Source organism: Rhinatrema bivittatum, chromosome 6 (genome assembly GCF_901001135.1).
Source record: "Rhinatrema bivittatum chromosome 6, aRhiBiv1.1, whole genome shotgun sequence".
Classification (NCBI taxonomy): Eukaryota; Metazoa; Chordata; class Amphibia; order Gymnophiona; family Rhinatrematidae; genus Rhinatrema; species Rhinatrema bivittatum.
The window spans coordinates 143,429,084-143,455,754 of record NC_042620.1 but is presented as its reverse complement, the minus strand read 5'-3'; the positions used below and the strand labels follow the sequence as shown (position 1 = coordinate 143,455,754).

At 43.2% G+C, this 26,671-nt stretch overlaps 1 protein-coding gene across 2 annotated transcripts in view; it reads left to right on the top strand.

Moving 5' to 3' along the window:
* LOC115093777 (3-hydroxyisobutyryl-CoA hydrolase, mitochondrial-like) overlaps positions 1-26,671 on the top strand; it is a 295,490-nt gene that overhangs the window by 42,803 nt on the left and 226,016 nt on the right. For both annotated transcript variants that reach the window (XM_029606024.1, XM_029606023.1), the window contains exon 4: positions 134-218. In XM_029606024.1, coding sequence (XP_029461884.1) covers positions 134-218 — 85 coding nt within the window. The remainder of the gene's footprint in view (positions 1-133; positions 219-26,671) is intronic.

The following is a 26,671-nucleotide window of genomic DNA, read 5'->3' as shown; positions in this document are numbered from 1 at the left end:
TGGGTGTTGGGGGATTTTCTGTACTTGGCATCACATTAAATATTTCAGTAGGCAAGCTGATTGCCTCAGGTTTTTGTTCTGTTTTGTTGCCTTTCTGTGTAATTTAAAATCTGTTTTGTTTTATTTTCACTAGCTATGGGAAGATGATCCTGAAATGTTTTTAATAATTATAAAGGGAGCAGGAGGAAAGGCTTTTTGTGCAGGGGGAGATATCAGAGGTAAGGACTAATGACCATTAGTAATTAAAACTGTAAAAATCAAATAAAGAGAGACCATTTCCATTGGTTTGTTTGATAAGAGTACCTTACATCTTTTTATATACAAGGAATTGAAAATGGTAGGTGGCTGCTTTTTCTCAAGGACAAACTTTGTCCTAGCCAGTACAGAAAACTGGGTGTATGCTCCAGGTTGGATTTAGGCATAGACAACATAGGGGCATGCACCCAAAACCTGGGCCACCTCCTGCTGCTTTCTGATTTTCAGGGGCAAAATTTCCTGTCCATGGTCTTTGTTGTTGATACTGGGCATTTAGTACTCTGAAATGTGCCAGATTAACAACACTAGAAATTGAATTCTTCCATGTATTATCCCCAGGAGTGGTACAACAAAGGCAGCATTAGTGCTTTGCCATTGTGCTTTAACTCTGCTCTGAGATCTCTGCTGGTGAGATCTCAGCAGTTGCTATGCCTGGGCAGTTTTTGGCACCTCAGCTGAGACTACCAGCAATAGGGCCAATTCATACTCATTTTCAGGGTAGTTTTAGTAATGTGAACACCTGTCTGCTGGGAACTGGACTGAGACCACCAACTCATTTCATGTAAACTATCTTTTAAGTTCCTTATTGACCTGAGCAGGATTTGAACTGGCAACCTAGAGACAAAAGACTGTCTAACCTTGAGCCTTCCACTCAGAGGAAAAAATCTTTTTGATGGAAAGATATATTCTCTATAGTTTAGACCCAGAGAGGTATCATAAGTCCTTTCCAGTCTTGATCCAGTTCCTTGCAGAACCTGTTGGCTTGTCTTCCAAGGTTCATGTAGTTATTTTTTTGATGAGTCTTCAGTTTCCAGTTCATGAGAGCTTTTCTAATGTATAATGTACGTGGCTTTTCTAATGTCTAATGTACGTGGATAAATCACCTCAATCACCTAATTGTGAAACTTTTCTCACCACGCTTAAGTATATGGGTTTCAACCAAATCATTAAGGGTCCAACACATAAAGCGGGACACACTCTGGATTTAATCTTCATAAACGAAAGTCTTAACCCTGCCTCATCCACGACATGCTCCCCAATCTCTTGGTCGGACCACCGTTTGATCTCTATAACTCTGAAAAACATCCAACCCACTCGCCAACCGATACAAAAAACCATGGTCTAATTCAGGAAATTATGCAACCCTGACACCATTAGACCACTACTATCAACAGCACTAAACAAACTCGACCTTTCAGATGCGGACTCAGCCACTTCCTCCTGGATCAAGATAACTAAGACTATTGCAGACCTTACTTGCCCTTTAATTACCAAAGACACTCTCTCAAATGAGAACAACAGGAAACCCTGGTATAACCCTCAACTTAAAACCATCAAACAAGAGCTTAGAAATAGGGAACAGATATGGCGAAAAAATCCATCCCCATCAAACCAGGAGGCGTACAAATCTCTCATGCACCGCTACCGGATATCCATCCTCCAAACAAAGAGAGATTTTTACTCTCAGAAAATCCACAACTTCATTTTCGACCCTAAGCTTTATTCTCTCTCGTCACGACACTCACCAAATCCTCCCCCCAACCATCCCAGACAATCAAGCCGCCAGCAAAGCCTCAGAGCTAGCCACATACTTCAAGAAAAAAATCACTGATCTGATCACCAATTTAAATGCCAATAAGGGTCCTCTTCCTCCTCCCCCTTACTCACCTCATATTCATCGGAGCTCAAATCTAGAAAACCTTGAAATGACTTCCTCCTTAGAGATTGAAGTAATCCTTAAGAAGCTTAAACCAGCCTCACACCCTACGGATTCGATCCCGGCCAACTTACAGCCATCCCTGAAACAGTCACCAAACCAATCGCTGACATCATCAATTGTTCACTAACACAAGGCTCTGTTCCAGACCCCTTGAAACTCGCAATTCTTACACCTCTTCTGAAAAAACCTAATCTACCTCCAGACGACCCTGCCAACTACCGACCTATTGCAAAACTCCCCTTCATCTCCAAAATCCTAGAAAAAATAGTAAACAAGCAACTGTCGGATTACTTGGACGATAACAAAATCCTAGCACCCTTGCAATTCGGCTTCCGCAAAACCCGAAACACTGAAACTCTATTAATCTCCTTAACAGACACCATACTCATGAATCTTGATAAAAAACAATCCGGCCTACTTATACTCCTCGATCTATCAGCCGCATTTGACACGGTGAAACACTCAATACTATTGGAGTGGCTAGCCGACATCGGCATCAAAGACACTGCTCTTAACTGGTTCAAGTCTTTTCTACACACAGAACTCCAGTTGGAACAGTGCCCGATCACTTTCAAAAAAAGACTAGAACAAGCGTTTCATTTATGCCAATGAGATACTTCTTTACTACCCAACAGGCCAAATATCAGACTATCTATCCATTCAGTCTATTCACTCCAGTTTTACAGCTAGACTAGTCTTAGCTCAAAAAAACAGGTCTTATTCATTGTTCTCTATATAGTTTTTTTTCTCTCGTTATCCCCCATTTATTTGTCTCAAGTTTCTACACCCTGTTTCAATGTAATTGCATTCTTATATGCTTGCTACCGTTACAATGTAAACCGAGATGATATGTAATTTTTACATGAATCCCGATATATAAAAATGTTAAATAAAAGTCCTGAAAAATCTCAGGCATAGGAGGAGACTCTTGGCTCTGCACTTTCAAGAATGGTGTTAAATAAATGTTTTAATATTGATATGTCAACACGCCAAATCGCCCAAAAAGCTGTAAGATCTGTTTACCTATTTAAATGAAATGGAAGAGAGGTATGTTAAGAGCTAGTAAGAGACTAAGGACCAGACTTAAATAAGAGACGAGCATGGCCAAAAAAGTACAAGAAGCCTATTAAGTGAGTTTGTTTTATTTTGAAATATCGCATCTTTCCCAAAGATTTAATTTTACAGCTTCTGTAAGGAAAATATCCATAGATAATTCTTGTGAGCAAAATAGAACATCCTCGTAAACATAATTAGACATGATATGAATATTTGCAGCTTGAAAAGCCTTTATATACTGATGACATTCTTATGTATGCATAAATTCCAGGTTGATGGAGATTATACAGAATTAAGGTCTATTTTCACATTTAAAGATCAGTTGATATAAATCTGTTATATCCTGTTGGTATGCCATTGTTTCTCTACATAGAAACCCTTTAATAACAGAGGATACTAAATTCAAGTAACTGGGAGTTTGGGTAGACAGTCATAATATGTACTATTTGATAAACTAGAAAAAGATCTGGGAAGGAGGGGAGCCATTCACTTGTATTAATTGGCAGGATTCATTTATTTAAAATCATGTAATTTGCAAAAGTTCTTTATCTCTCTATTTATTGTAAGAACATAAGAAGAATTGTCATACTGGGTCAGACTGAGGATCTATCAAGCCCCAGTTTCATGATTCTAACAGTGGCCAATCCAGGTCACAAGTACTTGGCAGGATCCCAAACAGTAAATAGATCCCATGTTGCTATTATACAGTGATAAGTAGTGGCTATTCCTTAAATCTGATTGGTTAATAACATTTTACGAACTTCTCCATTAACTTGTCCAAATCTTTTTTTAAACCCAGCTAGTCTAACTGCCTTAACCTTATCCTCCGGTAATGAATTCTAGCATTTGTTTATGCGTTGAGTGAAAAAGAATTTTCTCCTATTTCTTTTAAATGTGGTCTTTACCAGCTTCATGGAATGTTCCCTAGTCTTTGCATTATTTGAAAGAGTAAACCACCGATTCACATTTACCGGTACTTGTTCTATTTCACTCGTGATTTTATAGAACTCTCATATCTCCTCTCTCAGCCGTCTCTTCTCAAGTTGAATTGCCCTAACCTCTTTAGCCTTTCTTTATCGGGGAGCCGTTCCATACCTGTTAACATTTTGGCTGCCCTTCTTTGGACTTTTTCCAATTCAGCTGTCTTTTTTGAGATATAACGATAAGAACATGTGATGCCTGAAGAGGCTTTTGGAAAGTTTTAAGGATTTTCTCATTGGCTCATCTGTGCAGGAGAAAGCCAAGGGTCAGTTTAAACACACTCAGATTCATTGGAGGCTAGGCAGTCTGGCTTTCCTAAATTTCCTTTTATAATACCGGCAGCACAGTAGGTACAGAGGACTCCTCGGCCATATTAATAAGGCTAGAGGAGGCCTTGATGCTGCAGAGAATATTGAAGACCTAATCTGCAAAAATGGATTCCATGGACCCAAGAATAAATCCCACTATGACTTTAACTATAACATTATGGAATAAAGCACATGCTCATGTGGGAGAGAGAGAGGTGTCCTCACTTTTGTAGACACCTTTAGTTCAAATTGAAATCAGACACATCCTTTTAAATTCTCAGCAGAGGTTAAAGACTAATTTGAACTCCCCCCATTCATTTCTTTAAACATCTGCAGTTACATCATGCATTAGCAACGTCGGTGGGCATATAATATTGTAAACCAGTATTCTGTAGTGGAGGAGGTAACTAGACATAACAAAAGAAACTGATATTTCTTAGCATTCAGACAGGTTAATCCACACCAGTGGGTTATGCACCTCTACCAGCAGATGGAGACTGAGTAAAGCTTACGTCACGGTATGTATACCCCTGTACTGACATCAGCCTGCCAGTATTTTCCATCTTCAGCAGATGGTGGACATGTATCTCCCTACTGGGGATTGCTTTAAAAAAAAAATAAAAAGAAAGGAGAAAAGAAGAATGAAATTAATTTGCCCTGTTCTCTTGTGGTAATATCTTATGGTCCCTCCCTCAGTCAAGTTTTCCTGAGGTGATATTTGCAGATCCCGCCCTCAGTAGAGTGCCTCAGTCTGATAGCTGGTTTTCTGGCGTGGACTTACCTGTAGAGAGAGAGACAGCTGAGAGGCTAGCGGGTGAAGGAAGCCAAGCGTGGCGGTGAAGGCCTTTGCCCTACTCCCTCCCCTCCTCCCCCCCACAGCCAGAGACAGATTCTATACTTGTCTGGGACAAAGTGAACTCAGGTAAAGAGTAAAAAAAACAAAAAAAGAAAAGGAGTGAGGGCTTGCATTCCCCTTCTGGTCTCTGAGCCTTGGTGCACCTATCGGACATCCAGTCCTGCATCCAAGGGAGCTTGGGAGTCATGGCAGCTTGGTGGGTTGAGCAGACTTTTGGCTAAGCCCCGCTAGGCCCTGCTCTCGGGCTTTGCTTAGATGCTTTTCTGTGCACAAGTTTGCCACAAAACAGTCTGATGTCTGTTTGCACTTGCGTGATCTGGTGGGCGCCTTCATGGACCGCGTAATTTGTGCCTATTTTGGATGCTTATTGTACAGACCTTGTTCTTAGGCGCCATGTTCATGCTTGCATGTGCAGGTGTGCAGCTGGGTGCACAATTGTCAGACACTTTGGGAGTGTATTGCTCGTGGGTGTTTACCTTTGTGCTGCTTGCCATATTCAAGCAAGCAGCACAAAGTTAAACAAGCCTCTAAATGCTACTGGGAGGCTCGGGGAGAGTTATCTCTGCCTGCTTTTACTGAGCCTGCCCTTCCCAGCATGTTGAGAATGGGATCGGAGAGGACCTGTTAGGTTTTGCTTGGTTTTGCGGCTCCCTTTACTGGTTTGTCAGCGAGGGAAGGCTACTCAGTGGGCGCAGGACCAATGTCCCCTGGTTTTGATATGGACTGCGGTGGAGTTAACATGCTTTCTATACACAAGTCTGCTGCGAAACAACTTGGCAGGTTGAGCAGCCTTTTGGTTAGGCCCTGCTCGCAGGTTTTGCTCATTCTCTGACTTGGTAGGCCTAAGAGTTCCGGATCGCAAATTGCGATCCCCACATGCCTGGTACCGCAGGTAAATGTTGGAGTACGTCTTCATCTGCTGTAGGTCACGCTGATAGGGACCCAGGTGGCATGGCTGATGAAGGCGACCCTTACTTCCTGGAGGATGGGAAATTCCTCCGGGGTTGGAGCCATATAGAACAAAGCTGTGTTTCTTTCATAGAGATGAGTTGCCGGCTCTGATCAACCAGTCACCGAAGATATTGGGGGTGCCGGGTGCTGATTTCATGTCTGAGTCAAACAAAAATCCTATTTAGATTCCTTAGGTAAAGCATTATGGATGATATTCAAGAATTGATTGATCTTGAATGGGGCGTCCTGGAAGCTAATTTTAAAGGGGGACGAGCCTTGGTAGCACTGTACCCCCTGGATCTGGCAGAGAGGAGAGCAGTTGCGCTTTCTGAAAGTGGATGCGCTGGTGTGTGCCATGACCAAGTGACAACTAACCCTGTGGAAAAGGAAGTGGCTTGAAGGGAGGCCCAGGATAGGAGAATTGAGGCTATTCTTAAGAAGACCTTGAGGCTGTGTCAGTGAATTGCAGATGGCCTCTTGCTGCTCCCTGGTGGATCGCTCTTACTTGCTCTCTCTCAGGAAGTTGATGAGTCTGGTTTGAATTTCAGGACCGTGCCCTATGGCCTCACCACCCTGGATACGCCTGATCTCAGAAGCTAAGTAGTGTTCAGTGTCAGCTATGGCTGATGAATTGGTGCCGAGACAATTTCAAAGTCTAATCTTACAAAATGGCCTTTTAAAGAATGACTCTGGTTTGGGAGTGAGTTAAAAAAAAAAAAAAGGCCACTAATTGGGGTGTGTCACAGGTTCCTTGGTTACCAGAAGATTAAAAAGCAGGTGCCACGCTCGTTTGGTGCAAGAGGTCGTGCTAGGAGTTTTCAAACATTTTCAACCCTATAGAGGAACGGCTTCTCAGAGGGCTCAACTTTTGGGTAGGTCTCAATCCTTCGTCCCAGGCAGCCCAGAGAGCGGGCTTGAGTGGCAGTGCCACCCCCTGACCCTCACTCCCAGGAACAGGAGATAGGGGGTTGCCTGTCTCTTCTTTTTGTCAGACCAGTGGATTCTGGAGGTGATAAGAGATGGCTATGTGCTGGGGTTTCTCAGCATTCCTTGGGACGTTTTCGTGGTGTCTCTCAACAGCTTTCCACAAAAGAGACACAGTGGAATGTAATTTGTCAAGACTCCTCAGCCTGTGGGCTGTAATTTCAGTGCCCATGATACAAGAAAATCTGGGCCGATATTCCAATTATTTCATTGTACCCAAGAAGGAGGGTTCCTTTTGCTCTATCCTGGATCTCAAGGGAGCCAACTGGCTTTTGCAAGTGACTTGTTACTGCAAGGAAACCTTACACTTGCTGATAATGGCAGTACAGTCAGGGGAGTTTAAATCTCTGTATTGTCGGAGGTGAATTTGCATATTCCCATCCAGCTGGAGCATCAACTGTTTTCTGAGTTTCACTTTTGTGGCGACATCAGTTTTTGAGCGCTATCCTTCAGTTTGGCCAGTGTGCTCAGGACCTTCTGTAAGATCATGGTGGTAGTAGCGGCAGTGTTGAGAAAGGGATGGCATTCTGATCAGCTCATACTTGGACAACTGGCTAATTTGGGCCAAAAGCCATGAAAGAGAGTTTTCAGGCTTCATGCAAATTGACCGGCTTCCTACATGAATTAGGTTGGGAGCCCATGCTGTTCATTTGGCTTGCTTGCGATTCATCAACAGCTTGCAGGGTCGAGTGGTCTGAATGATATTGGGCAATGCGATGATGGTAGCTTACATAAATTGATAGGGAGCAGCCAAGAGCCAGCAAGTGTTGCAGGAAATAACCCAACTCATGGAATGGGCAGAAGTACATCTTCAGGAGTTCTCAGCCTCACACATTGCAGGAAAATAAATTGTAAAAGCTGACTTTCTTAGCAGAGTCTGGATCCCGGAGAATGGAAATTATACAATGAAGCATTCCAGCTCATAGTGGGCAGCTGGGCCCTCCTGTTTCTAGGCTTGCTGGCAACATTACACAATGTGAAGGTTCCTCAGTTTAGTTGCAGGAGAGATCTGAAGTTTTTGGGCATTGATACCCTCACGCAGGAGTGGCCAGAAGGCAAGCTTCTATATACCTTTTCCCCATTGCCCATGTTGGGCAGAATGATTTGGAGGTTTAAGAGACACATGAGCTTGGTACTTCTGGTGGTGCCAGATTGGCCCGGGAGGCTGTGGTATGCAGATCTGCGGAGGCTTCTGGTGGAATATCCTTTCCATTTACCAGTCTACAGGGATCTGCTATGGCAGGGGCCTATTCTTCTTGAAGATCCGACTTGATTTTTGACTTATGGTGTGGCCCTTGAGAAGGCTTGGTTGCTGAAGCGAGGGTAGTCCATTGCTGTGATTTCCATCTTTCTTCGAGCATGAAAGTCCTCCACTTCCTTAGCCAATGTTCAGTTTTGGTGTGTGTTTGAGGCTTCTTGACAGGAGCAAGGGGTTCACTCTCATTTGGTTAAGATTTCGCTGATTTGGATTTTTTGCAGGATGGGTTGATTCATGGCTTAGCCCTTAATTCCTGAAGGTACAGGTGGCGGCTCTTTCCTGTTTCCGAGGGCAGGTGAATGACGAACCCTTGTCCGCCCATCCAGATGTGGCCCAGTTCTTGAAAGGGGTGAAATATCTTTGTCCTCCCTTACGGTTGCTGGTGCCCTTGTGGAGTCTTAATCTGGTTCTGGATTTTCTGACGGGTCGACGGTGTTTCTTGTGGCAATTTGTTCTGCGCATAGAGTATCTGAACTGCAGGCTCTGTTTTGCCTGGAACCATTCCTGTGAGTGACACTGGCCGTGGTCCAGCTGCAAACTGTTCGGTCTTTTTTTCCAAAGGTGGTCTCAGATTTTCATTTGCATGAATCAATTCCCTGCTAACTTTGGACAGGGAGAGAGATGTGGATGAATTTCGCCTATTACAGACCTTGGGTGTCAAGTGGCATATCATGAGGTATTGGAGATTTCTAAACCTTTCAGGAAGATGGACCGGCTGTTCATTCTCCACAGTGGAAGTAAACAGAGTGAGCAGGCATCATGAGCTACGTTATATCACTGGATTAAGGAGGTTATCACGGCTGTGTATGTGGATGCTGAGCAGCTATTGCCTAGTAAGGTTAGAGTTCATTCCACTAGGGCTCAGGCAGTGTCATGGGTGGAGATTAGATGGTTGTCTCCCGTCGAGATTTGCTAAGTTGCGATGTCTTTCTTATACAACTTCCAGGCATTATTGCACAGCGGTGTTGATCGGACCATGGGCAGCTTCCTGCCCTGTTTGGGAGTAGTTTTCATACATCCCACTGGTGGGGATTAACCTGTCTGAATGCTAAGAGAGGAGAAATTATTCTACTTTTCTGCCCTTGGCTGCTGGATGGTGATGCTATTGTCCTCCTGAGTAGCTGCGTTTCTGGGGATTACTGGTAAGTGTCAGATCCAGTCCCTAGATTAGTAATATTACACTCCTTGTCTGACCACAGAGTTTTTTCTGTTTGAATGATTGTCTTTAATAGTTATGATCATGCATTGTTTAATTGTCCACAGTTGACTTTTGCAGAGAATGCTGGCAGGCTGATGGTGCAGGGGCTGTGACATCAGCTTTGCTCCATCTCCATCTGCTGGTAGAGGTGATAACTCACTGGTGCAGATTAACCTGTCTTCATTAAAGAAAAGGAAATTATCAGGTAACTAGTAATTTCTCCTTAATCTTTTATAGTATCTTAAACAACCCTGAAGAAGCCTTAAAGTTAAAAGCCAAATGGGAAGCAGATGGGATCTCCTTTCCTTCTTATTTCTCTGGTGATTCTTCCTCCACTGATATTCTACTTTTAGCCAGTGTGCCTTAAGGCTCTGACCCAAATCCTTTTATCTTTTTTCTCTATGCTTCTTTCCTTGGCTCTCTGATCTCCTTCCACATCTTTAAGTATGCTTTTAGTTTCAATCTTTTTATTGAGTTTTCATATTAACAACGCGCGGACTCTGGTGTACACTTCCAACCAACCCCCCACCCCCAATAACCCCCCCCCAACCCTGCGCACAACAGAGGACATTTAGTATGTGAGCGGCATCCCCTTGGAAACAGTGTAATCATTGAGAATTTGGCTTCTTGTCCTCGTCAGTAGGGATTGCAGGTAGGTATTCCAGGTCAGCAAAAATGTTCATTATTTTTTCAGCAGGTCCAAGGTTTCCATATATTTTTCCTTGATGCACATAGCATGTATCTGATTCCTCAAATGTGTCATACTGGGGGGGTCCTCCCCAAGCCAGCTTTGGAGAATCATTCGCTTAGCACAAGGACTTTACAGATCCAGAGTCGCACGTATGGATGACCAGGCGCCACCCTACTTAGTTGGTCAAAAAGAAGTACCTCTGCCGTCAAAGGGAGCGAAAAGCCCGTTAACTTGTACACGTAGGCAACCCATGCCTGCCAATAGCCTTGGACCCTGGGGCACTGCCAGAATTGGTGCCCCAAAGTTGCAGCTACTTCCTTACATTTCAGACAACTATCAGATTGAACCTTGCCCATTAAATTCGCTTGCCTTTGTGAACAGTGATAGCGTATCAGGAATTTGTAATGAATTTCACGAAGAGCAATATTGGTGGTTATGGATTTAATTTGCCCAAAGCAGTGCTCATAGTGCCCGGGCGTCAAATCCAGTGCCAGGTCAGCACACCACTTACTGAGTATTTTAGCATTGTCTAGATTTGTATGGAGCTTGCAGATCGCAGCATAATAATATGAAATATAGTGTCGCGAGGGATCCTCCACATCAAAAATCTCAGTAAGCATCCCTCTCTGTACCGATCCCCAGTCTCTCACAGGTAGAGACTGAATGTAATGGCAGGTCTGCAAATAAGCAAAAAAGTCTTTGCTGCTTACTCCATAGGCTTCCTGCAATGCGGCAAAGGTTCAAATAATGCCATCATCATCTAAGAATTGGGCTATCCATTGTATTCCTCTCTGGGACCACCGACTAAACACCCTTTGGGTGGAACCTGGTGTAAATGCCTGGTTGCCTAGCAGGGGAAGAAACTGTGAGATACGCCAATCTAATCCCAACAAGCGACAGAACTGATGCCAAGTGTGACATAAGGGGAGTAAGAGGGGGCTGTGTCGAAGCTGGGTGGGTACAAAGGTAAGTGGAGAATCGAGCAAAGAACCCAACTCACTAGTTGCAAAAAGCTTGCACTCCATAGTCACAGGAGTGTAGTACTGCGTGCCCAGCAACCAGCTAGCCATATGCCGCAAATTACAAGCATGATTGTAGCCCTTCAGTTCCGCCAATCCCATCCCACCCTTGTCCCATGGACCCATAAGCCGCATAAGCGATATCTGCGGCTTACCCCTTTCCACAGGTGTTTACGGATCAATGATTCCAGAGTGCGCACGTCCTTGCGGTTGAAGTGATAGGGGATAATTTGGAACATGTACACCCATTTAGGGAGAATCATCATCTGAAATAAGTGCACCCTCCCAGCAAGGGATAGTAGGATATCTCGCCAGCTTCGCAATAACTTATTGGTTTGGGCCATAAGTCTTTGTACAATAACTGGGCTCAACTGATGGACATCTCTGTGCAGGACAATCCCCAAATAAACAAAGGAGTCCCGCACCCAATGCATGGGAAACTCCCCCTCCCAAGTCTTTCACTATGACATCTGTGGGCATCGCGTCACACTTGCCCAAATTTAGCTTTAAACCAGTGAGAGCCCCATATCGCGCAAACTCCCCTAGGGCTGCTGGCAGCGAGGAGGCGGAATAAATAATGTGTAGCAAAATGTCATCCGCAAACACTGCTAATTTAAAGTCGTGGGGTGGATGAGCGTGAAACAGCACACCCGCTATTTGTGAATTGTGTCTAATGTGCTGCAAGAGGTGCTACAGAGCCAAGATATATAGTAGGGGAGAGAGGGGGCACCCCTGACGCATACCCTGATCCAAGACAATATCCACAGATTGAAATCCATTTACCCTTATAAACGCTCGTGGGTCAGTGTAAAGCACGCGGAGGATTTGGATGAAAAATCCCTCCATCCCAAAGGCCCGAAGAGCCTGGAACATAAACCCCCCACTCCAAGCAGTCAAATGCCTTTTCGGCGTCTATGCTTACCAGAAGGGAAGGCTCTTGTAGCCACTGGGTCCGCTCAATAGAAGCCAATATTCTATGAATATTCTTGACCGCGTACCTATCGCTTACAAAGCCCACTTGGTCCTCCCCCCAAGAGAGCAGGGACTAGTCTAGACAACCTCTTTGCCATAATCCGTGCCAGCAGCTTGATGTCAAAAATCTATTAATGAGATGGGTCGATAAGAAGCTGGATCCTGCGGGTCTTTGCCTGGTTTAGGTATCACAACGGTAGCTGCTCTATTCGGCATGAATGGAAATTGGCCTAACTCACTCAGCTTAGTGTACATATGTGTCAGAGGGGTCCCCACCTTTGCACTCAATAACTTGTAAAATTCAGATTTAAGTATGCTTTTATGCTGATGACTTCCAAATCTACTTCTCTATCCAAGAACTTTCATTGAAATCCAGTTTCAAATTTCAGCCTACTTGTTTGACATCATACCTGGATGTTTCGCCTCTACCTTAAACTTTAAAATGGCCAAGACAGAACTTCTTGTTCTGCACACAGCCCTCCCAAACCCGCTTCCCTTCTTCCTGTCTGTGTGGATAGTGTTCTTAGTCTCCTGGTCCCTTGCCCTGTAGACATGCAGTCATCTTTGATGCTTCGCTCCTTTTCTCACATCCAAAACACTGCTAAAATGTCGTTTCTTCCTCTGTAAAATCATTGAGCTGCTATCAAAACACTCATCCACTCTAATCACTTCTTGCTTAGACTTCTGCAACTTGCTCTTTACGGATTCCTGCTGAACCATCTTTCTCCTTTACAATATATTCAAAATTCAGCTGCACGATTTCTTTTCTTTCAGAGTTGCTATGACTATGTAACACCTCTTCTCAAGTCGCTGTATTGATGCCCCATCTGCATCCACATACAGTTTGTTTCTACGTGCCAATAAATGCATTAATTCTGCAGCTTCTTATTACCTATTTGCTCTTCTCTCTCCCTACACTCTTTCTCATGAGTTCTTTTCAATGATGTCACTCTTATCTGTGCCCTTCTCTTCCACTGACAACTCCCAACTCCACGCTTTTCATCTTGCTGTACCATATGCTTGGAATAAACTTCCTGAAGTCGTGCATTGTGCTCCCTCTCCAGCCAGGTTCAAATTCAGTCTTTAAAAAAACTCACCTTTTTGAGATTGCTATTCAATCCTAAGCACGTCTCTATAATAGATTTTCTTCCCATGGACTTGTTTGTTATGTATGTTTGTCTTGACTAGATTGTTAGCTCTGTGGAACAGAGACTGTGTCGTGTATCTGCACAGCACTGTGTATTTTTACTAACACTTTAGAAATGATTAGTTGTCTAGCTTTCTGGGCAAAGGCTTTAGCAGTCACTAAAACGGTAGCAATTAGCACCCACGTTGGATACACACATTTAAGTTTGCTCATGCGATACACTTAGCCCAGATAAATGATACAAAATGGATTTTCAGGACTCCTCTTTGAACACACCATGCTGTGTAATGGTCTGGCAATATGACAGTATGAGAGTTTATTGGGAAAATGGGGTACCAGTAGCTCATAGGGTATTAAATTATATGGGATGGGAACAGTGGCATTTTAATGTGCTTGGCTGCAAAACATGGCCATTGCCCTTGCCAAAAAACAAATTGCTTTGAAATGGAAAAATTCCTCCTCCCCTACAAAGGAATGGGATTCAAGCAGAACAGCCATTCTTTCTATGGAGAAAGCAGCCTATAAAGCCAGAGGTGGTAGTGGCAAATTTGCTATTGACCTGCTGAGCATGATTAGATATTTCAGTATTGAACGTAAAGTGTGAAGAGTTGTAATGGTTACAGTGATTGTTACTTGAGCAGATGCTGATACCATCTAAAATGATGTAAAGGTGACTATACCTTCTGGTTTTGTTGTATATCTTTTACTGTAGTATTCACAAAATATCAATTATTATTAAAGGAAAAATGCTTGTACAAAATGAACTGTGGGCCACTGCACTTTTGTACAAACTTTTACTTGTATGTATTTTTCTGTGAATTTTTCTTCCTTTTTGTAACACCCTTTTCCTCGGTGTTACCTTCAGAGGCTGCAGAGATGGTGAATTATACTGCTACAGCCCTGGGAACAGTCAGAGTCCTCCAGGGATCACCAGTGGAGACCAGAGCAGTCTCTGGGAGGCCCAAGGGAAGACTTACCAAACTCAATAAATTCCAATATCCATACCAGTGCTTGGTTCCAAACAAGAAAAATGTATTATGAATTCTAACACAAAATATCTTTTCAGAGAAAGAAATCTTCAATCACATTTCAAATGTGAAATGGTTATTTACTCTTTCGGATAATAGAAGGACTAGGGGACACGCCATGAAGTTAGCAAGTAGCACATTTAAAACAAATCATAGAAAATTCTTTTTCACTCAATGCATAATTAACCTCTGAAATTCATTGCCAGAGGATGTGGTTAAGGCAATTAGTATAGCTGAGTTTAAAAAAAAGGTTTGGATAAGTTCCTGGAGGAGAAGTGTATAACTTGCTATTAATCAATAGGGAATAGCTATTGCTTGTTGCTGGCATTAGTAGTATGAGATCTGTTTAATGTTTGGGTATTTGTCAGGTACTTGCGACTTGGATTGGCCACTGTTGAAGGCAGGATACTGGGGTTGATGGACCCTTGGTCTGAACCAATATGGTATATCTTATGTTCTTGTGTACAGGATACAGTCCAAAAATAACACAACGGCAGCAGAAATGCTCCTTTTCAAATAACTCTCTTTGAAGAGGAAAATACACAAAATCCACTTTTAGTCCCAAGGCCTTCGAAGCAACATGGTCCAAAAACCTCTTTCCTGGAGCTTCCCTAGCAAGGAAAAATCTGCTTTTGAAGTTAGGGTTCCTCCTTCTGGAGTTTTAAATGTGCCACATGTAGGATTAAATGGACACTTTTCTCAATGGAAGGGAGTGAGCAGTGGAGTGCCTCAGGGATCTGTATTGGGACCCTTACTTTTCAATATATTTATAAATAATCTGGAAAGAAATACAAGTGAGGTAATCAAATTTGCAGATGATACAAAATTGTTCAGAGTAGTTAAATCACAAGCAGATTGTGATAAATTGCAGGAAGACCTTATGAGGCTGGAAAATTGGGCATCAAAATGGCAGATGAAATTTAATGTGGACAAGTGCCAGGTGATGCACATAGGGAAAAATAACCCATGCTATAGTTACACAATGTTAGGTTCCATATTAGGAGCTACCACCCAAGAAAGAGATCTAGGAGTCATAGTGGATAACACATTGAAATCGTTGGTTCAGTGTGCTGCGGCAGTCAAAAAAGCAAACAGAATGATGGGAATTATTAGAAAGGGAATGGTGAATAAAACGGAAAATGCCATAATGCCTCTGTATCGCTCCATGGTGAGTCCGCACCTTGAAAACTGTGTACAATTCTGGTCGCCGCATCTCAAAAAAGATATAATTGCGATGGAAAAGGTACAGAGAAGGGCTACCAAAATGATAAAGGGAATGGAACAGCTCCTCTATGAGGAAAGACTAAAGAGGTTAGGACTTTTCAGCTTGGAGAAGAGACGGCTGAGGGGGGATATGATAGAGGTGTTTAAAATCTAGAACGGGTAGATGTGAATCTGTTTTTTACTCTTTCGGATAATAGAAAGATTATGGGGCACTCCATGAAGTTTGTAATCCGCGAAAGGACATCACCACCTATCCCGTGACTTTTTATTTCTCCTAGAAGCCTCTCATGAGGAAATTTGTCAAACACCTTCTGAAAATCCAAGTATACTACATCTGCGGGTTCACCTTTATCCACATGTTTATTAACTCCTTCAAAAAAGTGAAGCAGATTTGTGAGGCAAGTCTTGCCTTGGGTAAAGCCATGCTGACTTTGTTCCATTAAACCATGTCTTTCTATATGTTCTGTGATTTTGATGTTTAGAATACTTTCCACTATTTTTCCTGGCACTGAAGTCATGCTAACAGGTCTGTAGTTTCCCAGATCGCCCCTGGAGCCCTTTTTAAATATTGGGGTTACATTAGCTATCCTCCAGTCTTCAGGTACATTGGATGATTTTAATGATAGGTTAAAAATGTTTACTAATAGGTCTGAAATTTCATTTTTTAGTTCCTTCAGAACTCTGGGGTGTATACCATCCGGTCCAGGTGATTTACTACTCTTCAGTTTGTCAATCAGGTCTACCACATCTTCTAGGTTCACCGTGATTTGGTTCATTCCATCTGAATCATTACCCATGAAAACCTTCTCCAGTACGGGTACCTCCCCAACATCCTCTTCAGTAAACACCGAAGAAAAAAAATCATTTAATCTTTCCGCAATGGCCTTATCTTCTCTAAGGGCTCCTTTAACCCCAGCACACCACTTGGTGACCCTAGTCAGGGATACATCTTTATGAAATTGCAGGAAATATAAGGCTTGGGCTAAAGATAATACAATTTCAAAGTTCTGCAAGCAAACTGATTTTCAGCCTTTTTATTTATTTTATTTGATATATATTCCGCTTTGCGGCACTTCAAAGTGGATTACATTTAGGTAATGTAGGTATTTCCCTATCCCCCAGAGGGTTTACAATCTAAGTTTTGTTTTTCTTTTTTAGATTTTTGATCCTTTTTTTTTTTTTTGCCTTATCTTTAAATCCGCCCTTATAAAGCTAAGCCATTGATGGCTTTTGCTCCAATATAGGTGTTCAGTACTTATCTTTCAGTAAGGTATGTCTGCCTCTCTCGAGTATGGAGAAGTATTCTTGGGCTGCCTTGTGAGCTGGCAGCCTTTGTGGCTCCATTGCAGGCTTCTAGCCTATTATAAAACTTTGTAAAAAGACAGAGTAGGGGGCCCTGGGTTGTTGGCTTAAGTACTGGTTATATCAAAAACAAAGCTGAAGATGGCAAAGCCTGAAAAGATCTACTAACAGAGGCTGTAGAGACCATCTTTGTAGTGGAATTTGGGCATTCTTGGGATGGATATGGTGGGTAGAGGTGAGAAAAGGGTTGAAAAGTCCAGTTAAAGACACGGGGAAGCTAGTGTTGGGATGTATATGAAAATGTATATGTGCATCTTTCCAAAGTGGACTAAGCTCAGCTGGGCAGACTGGATAGGCCATGTTGGTATTTTATATATATTTATTTATTTAAGGTGTGTTGTATACTGTCATTTGGTTTCGCCATCAGAACGGTTTACCGTAATCGTGAAAAAAACAAAGGCGTTTTATCTGATGTCATTTACTGTGTTACAAGCAGGCAGCTAGTCACCAATCTTTGCTCCCCATTTACAATTGTAGCTGAGCTACACTCTGTGCTTTCTGATAAGTGGGTGCCCTGCTTCCTGTAAACATCTTTAAAAGTTTATATTTTTATTTTAAGCAATAATTGAAAATTGTTAGTGATACAGGGAAAAATATCTATATTTCAAATAAAAATATATTCCTACCACACACAAACCTCCTGAGCTGTTAAAATCATACTCAGTGAGGCCGGCCTCGCTCCTTGTCAATATAAAATTGTAATTCTGTCCTGATCTACTAATTCCTATGCCAGGACAAAGCATCAGACTGCGTGGGAGTTAGAAAACTGCCATCTCATGATTAAATGTTACTTCTGCGCATCACCCACTAGCTCTGCAGTGCTTTCAATACTGCAGTGTCAAAGGAAGCTCTGGGCTATAAACGGAGCAGGAGTTATATTTAGTAGAAATACACTTCCATGGAATACATTGATAACCTGTGGGGACAGCCCAGCAAAATCTCTCAGGTGTGCCATTCACATGGTGAGGCCAGTTTCTAGTATTGCATGTGGACCTGAATAAATAAGGTATGCCCTCAACGTATGTCATTACGCTGCATTCTTCCGAGTCCCTTTCTCCTTTATTCCCGAAAGGAACCAATTTCTCAGAGAATGCTTCTGTGAACGCACTTGGGAGTATTCTTAGCAGCCACTTTGAAAAGGCTGTGTTCTTTGTTTGTTCAGGAGGGCAAGTCTTCTTGAAAAAGCTGCTCTTTATATTTCTATGCTGTCTTTTCACATAAATTGCTTTGGAATGAAAACTGGCAGTGAAAAATATATATAATACAATTATAAACCAATTATAAAATACACAATACAGCAAATTATATAGTAATGCAACATAGAACATCCCTGAATAAGTACATTTAACCCAACATCCCTCTCCCAGAGGAGTCAGGAAATAATTGGGTTCCCCTTCCCACATTTGGTAAATCAAAATCCAAGTAAAGAAGGACCCACGAACCCCTCGGGTACTGCTTGAAGGGGCCTGCTCAAAACATCAAGCTCCCTTCGGCGATGACCCTCTGCAGGCCCAGCGCCATCCAGGACTTCGCTGATGATGTCGCAGGAGGCGGCGCTGAAAAAACTGGGCTCCCACCTTGAAGATAAGGCAGCAGCGGGGACAATAAATAGCAAGCAACAGACAATTGTTCTCTCCACTGCTGCTGACCCTTTTTTTTAATACCAAAAAAGATCTATCATACATAGTTCCCAATTAATTTCTAGGTTGGTTGTTTTATTTCCAGACATCAGGGATTGATGCAATGCAGTGACACAAAGCATTCCTTATTAAACACAATAAGCACAAACACTTTAAGCTGAATATTAAAGGGTTTGAGGTTTATTTGTTTTTTTAATTTTACAATGAATGTTTCATTGTGCTTTTGAAATGATTGCAGGTAATAGATTTTTCTTTGTCATTAAGACTTATTTTCAATCATTTAGGCAGCTGTGGATTGCAAACTGGCTAAAAGATTGGAAACAGACTAGGATTAAATGGTCTGTTTTCTTAGTGTAGAAAGATAAACAGTGGAGTGCCTCAGGGATCTGTACTTGGACCAGTGCTTTTTAATATATTTATAAATGATCTGCAAAGGAATACGATGAATGAGGTGATCAGATTTGCAGATGAGACAAAATAATTACAAGTGGATTTTGATAAATTTCAGGAGGACCTTGTGAGACTGGAAGACTGGGCATCCAAATGGCAGATGAAATTTAATGTGGATAAGTGCAAAGTGATGCACATAGAGAAACGTAACCCACGTTGTAGTTACACAATGTTAGGTTCCATATTAGGAGTTACCACTCAAGAAAAAGATCTAGTTGTCACAAGGGATAATACATTGAAATCGTTGGCTCATTGTACTGCAGTGGTCAAAAAAGCAAACAATATTTAGAATTATTAGGAAAGGAATGGTGAATAAAACGGAAAATGTCAAAGTATCTCTGTATTGCTCCAAGGTGGAGACCACACCTTGAGTACTGAGTTCAATTCTTGTTACTGCATCTCAAAAAAGATACAGTTGCACTGGAAATGGTTCAGAGAGAGGTGACCAGAATGATAAAGTGGATGAAATGGCTCTCCTGAGGAAAGGCTAAAGAGGCTGGGTTGTTCAGCTTGGAGTAAAGAAGGCTGAATTGGAGAAAATTCTTTTTCACTCCATGCACAGTTGAGCTCTGGGATTCATTGCCAGAGGACGTGGTTAAGGCAATTAGTGTAGCTGGGTTTAAAAAAGGATTGGATAAGTTCCTGGAGGAGAAGCCCATAAACTGCTATTAATCAATAGGGAATAGCCACTATTATTGCTGGCATTAGTAGCATGGAATCTATTTAATGTTTGGGTACTTGTATCCTGGATTGACCACTGGTGAAAATAGGATACTGAGCTTGATGGACCCTCGGTCTGACCCAGTATGGCAACTTCTTATGTGTGAAAGTCCATACAAGTGCAGTCACCCTACATATGTTGAAAAGTTTTTATAGGTATCTGTTTTAATTTTAAAATTCAGCATCTGCAAGAATTATTCTGTTTGCATTGCAGTGACTGATATAACCAAAGTGCTACTTTAAGGAGACATTGTAAGCATTGCTCCAGGGGAAATGGTTGGTATTTTATAATTTATGGTGTAGCAGTAAAGAGATGCAAATGAAAGAAATGGGGACACAGCTGCAGCTTGTCAGGTCTGGCTCAACCAATCCTGTTGTTTCAGCTTCTATATCTGTGCTGCTATAGAGTGGTCTGTCAGGACTACAGGGAAGCCAGTTAGCAGGTAAGTACCTAACTGAACCTTTCTGATCATCCTGCTAGACCAGTCTGTACAAGTGGGACGACGAAAGCTTATACCTATTGCGGGTGGGAGTAATTTAGACCTGCTTACAGGACTCCCAAGGTAATACTGTGCCCTTCTGACGGTTCAGCCTCAAATGTTTTGTAAATGTATGCAGAAAAGTCCCTGTATCCACCCTGCAGATTTCTGCTGGGTTCACTAGTTTATACTAGACCCAGGATGATGCCTGGGCCCACTCTGAGAATTCTTTAGGCCCTCAGGGCATCTGTTTTACCTTAAGTATTCCTGTTTCCACAATTGCCTCATTAAACACTGTGACTTTCTTGTACTTCTTCTGACTTCTCTCTATTGCCTTGGAACCTTTTGCATCTCTAGTGCTCTGAGCTCCTGCTTCTGACTTTTACCTTCTGTTTCCTAAAGCCCAGTAATGAAATTTCTTGATTTATGAGAAACCACTTTTGAAACAAATGGCTGACATTGGACACCCTTTCCTTTAAAATGTTCTATGGCACCACAGAGACGGATTTCCACCACTGTCGCTCAGATGCTACCCTACAACATCTGAAAAAGAGGGTGTTCGCTTATCCCTCCTAAGTTAGTCCACCTCCAAGTTGAGGAGGCCTGACCTCAGATGAAAGTAATCTGAGGGGGGAGTGAGGAAGCATTCATTTCTATGTCTTTTTCAGCAAGCCAGACTGAGCCTGCCCTTGTAATCTTTGTGTATCATGCCTTCCTCCCAGTCTCCTTTGGTGGAAGGCCACCATCGAGAGTCTAGACTCAACAGGAAATATTATCTCTTTTGTAACCTGACCTCAAGGAGGCTCTGGACTCTATGCTTTGCTGTGCAGTCCGCCTTTGTACCACCAGTAGCCATGACATCTGTCATTGACTATCTTCTTTATGTAGTTGCTTCTCTTTTTTTTTTTTTTTTTTTTTTTAAATTTATAGTTTATTATAATTTCTTCATCATTTTACAGAAAAGAAATAAGACATATTGATTCACAAGAAAAATATTTAACATAAGTGTTCAAAACAAGCAATCACTTTACCTTTGTGAATATCAATATCAAGCCCACATTAAGGGGAGCCAAAATAAGTAACTGTAACATAGGAGATTTTCATAATTACTATGATTATTAGGTGCATGCCTACTTTCAATAACCAGTATTCCCCCATACTTAGGAGTGTGGCCCTAGCTTAACCACCCTTATCTGAAAGAAAAGATTCCAAATGAGAAGGATCCAGGAACACAAATTTATTTCTTTGAAAAGTAATTAAACATTTGCAGGGAAATTTGAGATAAAAGGTAGCCCCTATAGATAGAGCCTTCTGCTCAAATCTAAAAACTGTTTCCTTCTCAATTGAGTTTCTTTGGAGACATCTGGGAATGCTTGTACTTTCTGACCACAATACATAACATCTTTGTTTCTAAAATAGTTCTGAAGAACCAGATTTTTTTCACTCTCCAGACTAAACGTAACTAATAATGTAGCCCTAGTTTGAATATTATCATTGGACGATTCTAGAAAATCCGTTAAATTAGGACTAATTGGTATCAAACTATCAAACCCAGCCTCTGAAGTCACTACTTCTCTCTTTTTAACTGGTAAATAATACATCTTTGATATTAACAGATCTTTAACTATCCCCAATATTTCTGTTGCATATCTTTTAAATAGCTCTTGAGCTGACAGTAACCTAATACAGGGAAAGTTCAAGAATCTTAAGTTATTTTTCCTTGTTGCATTTTCCAAAGTCTCCATCTTTTTAAAAATCATTAATGAATCTTTCATAAAAACTGTACTTGTAGCTTGTAGTGTAGTCATCTGGGTATCACATATTTCTCTAGCATTCTCCAATTGTATTATTCTCTTGTTATGGTCCTCCAAGCGCTTCTGGTTTCCAATTCCAAACTGGTGGAATGAGCCATGGAAAGAGAAAGCATTCTTTCCATTTTTGTGACCACCCTCCATACGTCAACCAGGGTAATGTTATCCGGTGGTTCAGCGTCACTTTCTATTTCAGTCAGGCTACCTATCGGTAGCAAACCCCTCTCATTATTAGCAGAAGCACCTTCCTGCATCCCTAGTGGCTTCCCTCCGGCTGGCGATTTTAGGGCCAAATTTGGGGCATCAGGATTCTTACTGACCCCCATCTCGCCGGGGGACATATTGGGGGCCTGGTCTGTGGCGGGACTAACGGATGCCCCTGAAGAGAAGGAGATATCTGGTATATCTTCCCGGATAGATTGACTTACCCTCCTCGTGAGGTGTTGGTCCATTGGTCCGGATACAGTTTCTCGAACTGGAGTTGAAGCTGCCATCTTCACCTTCCTTTTCTTTCCCATTCAAACAATGCTAAAGAGCAAAGTCTGAAACCGGAAGAACAAAACCCAAAAACGCGCCCAGGGGCGCGCCCCTTTGGCGCGCGGCTTCGGCGCGCCAGCGGCTGCGCGCCGCTGTCCTCAGGATTATATTGAGGCTGCGGGTGATGTCATCAGGTGAGCGGGGGCTGTTCAGGGAACCTCCATCAATCGTCCCTCTGAGCCGTTTCAGCTGCTGCCGCGCTTCTGGTCTCTCTGCGCGTCCCTCCTCGTACTAGCTCCCAGCTTACCACCGCTAACCTCAGGATTATATTGAGGCTGCGGGTGATGTCATCAGGTGAGCGGGGGCTGTTCAGGGAACCTCCACCAATCGTCCCTCTGAGCCGTTTCAGCTGCTGCCGCGCTTCTGGTCTCTCTGCGCGTCCTTCCTCGTACTAGCTCCCAGCTTACCACCGCTAACCTCAGGATTATATTGAGGCTGCGGGTGATGTCATCAGGTGAGCGGGGGCTGTTCAGGGAACCTCCACCAATCATCCCTCTGAGCCGTTTCAGCTGCTGCCGCGCTTCTGGTCTCTCTGCGCGTCCCTCCTCGTACTAGCTCCCACATGTAGTTGCTTCTCTTAACCAAGAAGTCATGAGTTTTCTAGAGAAAAATGATTTGACTGCGTAGAAAAAAATGCATCCTTTTGTGCAACTCCCAGACTAAGTCCAGGGACTATATGAGCTTCTGGCTCATCCATCATCTGAAGGCTGAATGCCAGTTATGGTCTTCCCAGGACATTTGAACCCCCTGGTTCCCATTTTTCCCTTTTTGACCTAAGAACTTGCTTGTCTAAGACTTATGTCACGATCACGCCCCTCCGCTCAGCACTCGGTGTAGGCTTTGCTGGGCCTCAGGACTCCCTCTCCGCTCATATCCCACTGTCTGTCCACTCGTTCAGCTCCTGCACAGAGCTGCTATGGACTCGTCCAAGTCTCTAGTCAGAGTGCCAGGCCTAGTCCTGGCACTCCCAAATGGTACACAGAAAAAGGTCTTTATCAAAAAAGGGTTTAATGTGTTCCTGTAGCCTCACCGGCTGCAGTCCTGTAATAATGTCTGGTTGTCTTTTCAAGCCCCAAGCCTAACCGCTTAAGTTCTCTTTAACAAGCCCAGAGTTAAACAGCTTTTAAAACCACAATTCCCTTCCTACCTTTCTCATACATCCATCTACCAACACAGGATTTACCCTCCCCCAACCTCCTGGTTATTCAACCTCCATAGAGGAACAGCTGGAGCTTTCCTCTCCCCAGCTTACCTCCATCTCCCCCACGGTCTCCCCCCCTGACTCTGAGGAGCCAGGCTTTTGTGACCAGCTCCACCATGGCGGCACGCCCTCTTCCTCAGCTTCCATGTGTTCTGCTGAGTCATAGGGATCAGTCCCTATTTCCTCCACCTGTTCCTGCTCAACCTCCAGCCAGGGGTCAGGTGCCGGTTCAGGGAACCTGGGAAGTGTAGTCTTTGTTGCTTTCCTCAGCGCCCTCCGGTGGATAGGTTTGGTACTGCCCGCTTCTGCTTTTCTATATCTAGGCTGTTTCTGCCCCCTGGCCAGGTCATACTGCATCACACTTAATAAGGTTAACCCCAAACCCTTATGACAGCGAATTACCTGAGTCTTAGTAGGGCAAAGGCTACTTCTGCCAGACCTTACCCATCCGGGTCTGCAGAGTGTCCGCTCCAGGCACCTCATTCAAAGGGCAATTATATTGGCCCTTCAAGTTGCTGCTTAGTGCTGCGGGAGAACTCCCTCTTAGCGTAAATCTCTGATTAACTTCCCAGGGTATGTGAGAGCTAATTGTTCTTTGTTTGCTCCCAGCAACTAAGGGTACAGTATTGGTTACTACTTCTTAGGCTGCCTACTTTGTGCTAGCAGGCGATATTTTGGAATTCTAGACCATCAGGGAAATTCTAGACAGTTAGCTGTTGTCCTCTGCCTGGGCCCAGCCGCCTTGCTTCTCTGCTAGGATTCCCATCCAAGCTATTTCAGACTATATCCTCCTTCAACCTGTATGGCAAATGCCAAGGGTACAATTTGTAGGAGGGGCAGCTGTGAGGACTGGTCTATACTGAAGCTGGGGAAGCCCAATTAGTATTTGAGATCCTGATCCATGAGCATAGAGCTTCACCTTGGCCCTATACTAATGCCTGCTTAAATGGAGGAATTAGTTTCCCTCCCAGTATAGTTAGGCTTTATCCCTCCTCGTCTCTCAGGGGTCGTCTGGAGTCCCAGCTAACCCTTCTTGCTGTCCTTGAGGACTCCAGGAGCAGATATCTGGGGACAGAGAAATACCTGAGTGTAATCTGCTTTGAAGTGCCGAAAAGCAGAACACAAACAAATTAAAAAAAAAAAAAATTTGGTCACTGCCTACCCTGGGGGACAGGAAACTCCCCATATTGGTGTTTAGCCATGCAGAGAAGAGACTCCCTGCATTTCTGTAACTTAAGTACTCCAGTACCTGGGAGTCCATAATGACAAAGGTGACTAAAGCCTGATAAAACTCATGACATGGTTTACTTCTGAGGAGAGAGAGAAATTCCTAAGCTGATTGCTTTTAGCCTTTAAACAGTCCCCATCCCCTCAAACAGGACCAGCTGTGGTTGAGGGGGTGGGGCTTGATGTGCCGAAGGAGCTTCTTATATGCACTCCCCTACTGGGATCAGGCCATAAAAGGTTCTTTACCAATGGAAAAACACTGTGCAGTGAGTTTGTATTTATTGCATGATAACTGCAAACATTCTGGGTTTTAAAGCCCTAACACATCTTAGTAAATGACACCCTAAGTTTTTACCTAAGGCAATGGAGGGCAAAGTGACCTGCCCAAGGTCAGAAGCAGCCACCGCTGGATCTGAACCCTGGCCTTGCCAGTCCCCAGCCCGCTCCTCCACTCCTCCTGTGAGGGGGCTCCGCAGAGGGCCTCTGGTCCCTCTTGAACTTGCCCCAACCAGGGCTAGATGGGGGGCATCTGAGAGAGGGCAACCCCCAGCACTTACCTCTCCTCTGCGAGCATCCAACCATAACTCCGCCTGGGACCTCGTTTAAGTCACCTTGGCCTCTCTGAGGGCTGTTGGACCCAGCCCAGGAGAATTTGAGACCCAGAGTCATCGTACCTATTAGCCTGGGGAGAGAACGAGAAGGAAAGACAGGTTCAGTGGAGCTTTCCCCCTATCTGACCTGGGAATCCTTGAACCTTTTCCCTTCCTCAGAGCTGAAGGCAGCACTCACTCACTGACTCAGTTTCCCACTTTGGAGAAATTTCTCCCTATGGGGACCAGACTACCAGCTGGTTAAACATAGGTGTAAACAGGTAGAGAGAGAGACATGGAATCACCTTGCTAAAGTAAGGTGCATCATATAATCTGCCACCCCCTCCTTTTTTTTTTTTTAACCCGTGAGGCTTAAAATAAATAAATAAATCGACTGCCGTCTTCTTCAGCAGTGGCAGCTTATGATTCTATCAATCCCTTTATATCATTTTTTTTCTTTTAAACTAGGTACCCTGACAGGGAACTTGAGGTTCAAGCCAGGTTCCCAGATAACGGATTGCAGCTGAAAATCTAAGTCAATGCCAAGTTGCCTGAGTTTATGGCAAGAAAGTGCCCCTTTACCTAGCTGCAGTCTGGCCATTAGGATTGCTGTTCACCTACTCTGAACTCCTAATTGGCTTTGCCTGTTGTTGCTGTGATCCTCTCATCAAGGGAGTTTCTCACGGTGTGACCAATCAAGGGTTTCAGAACTGCCGATCTACTTTTATTATTTTTTTCCCAGCTCTACAGCCATAAGAAAAGAATTCTATCTTCTATAAGGAAAATTGTAATTATGACTGCAATTTTCTCTGATATGTGGAGGCATAAACTACTGGGATCTGAACCCAGGATTTCCAAAAATGTTAATCTCAAGAAACAGGAGATGAATTGCTTTGAACAATGTTAAAAAGAATTACCATGCAATAAAGCAGCTTAGAGCCTTAGTTTTCCTGCTTACTTGTCATTGGTCTTAACCACTTCCTCTCCTGGTTCCCTGAGGCTGGCT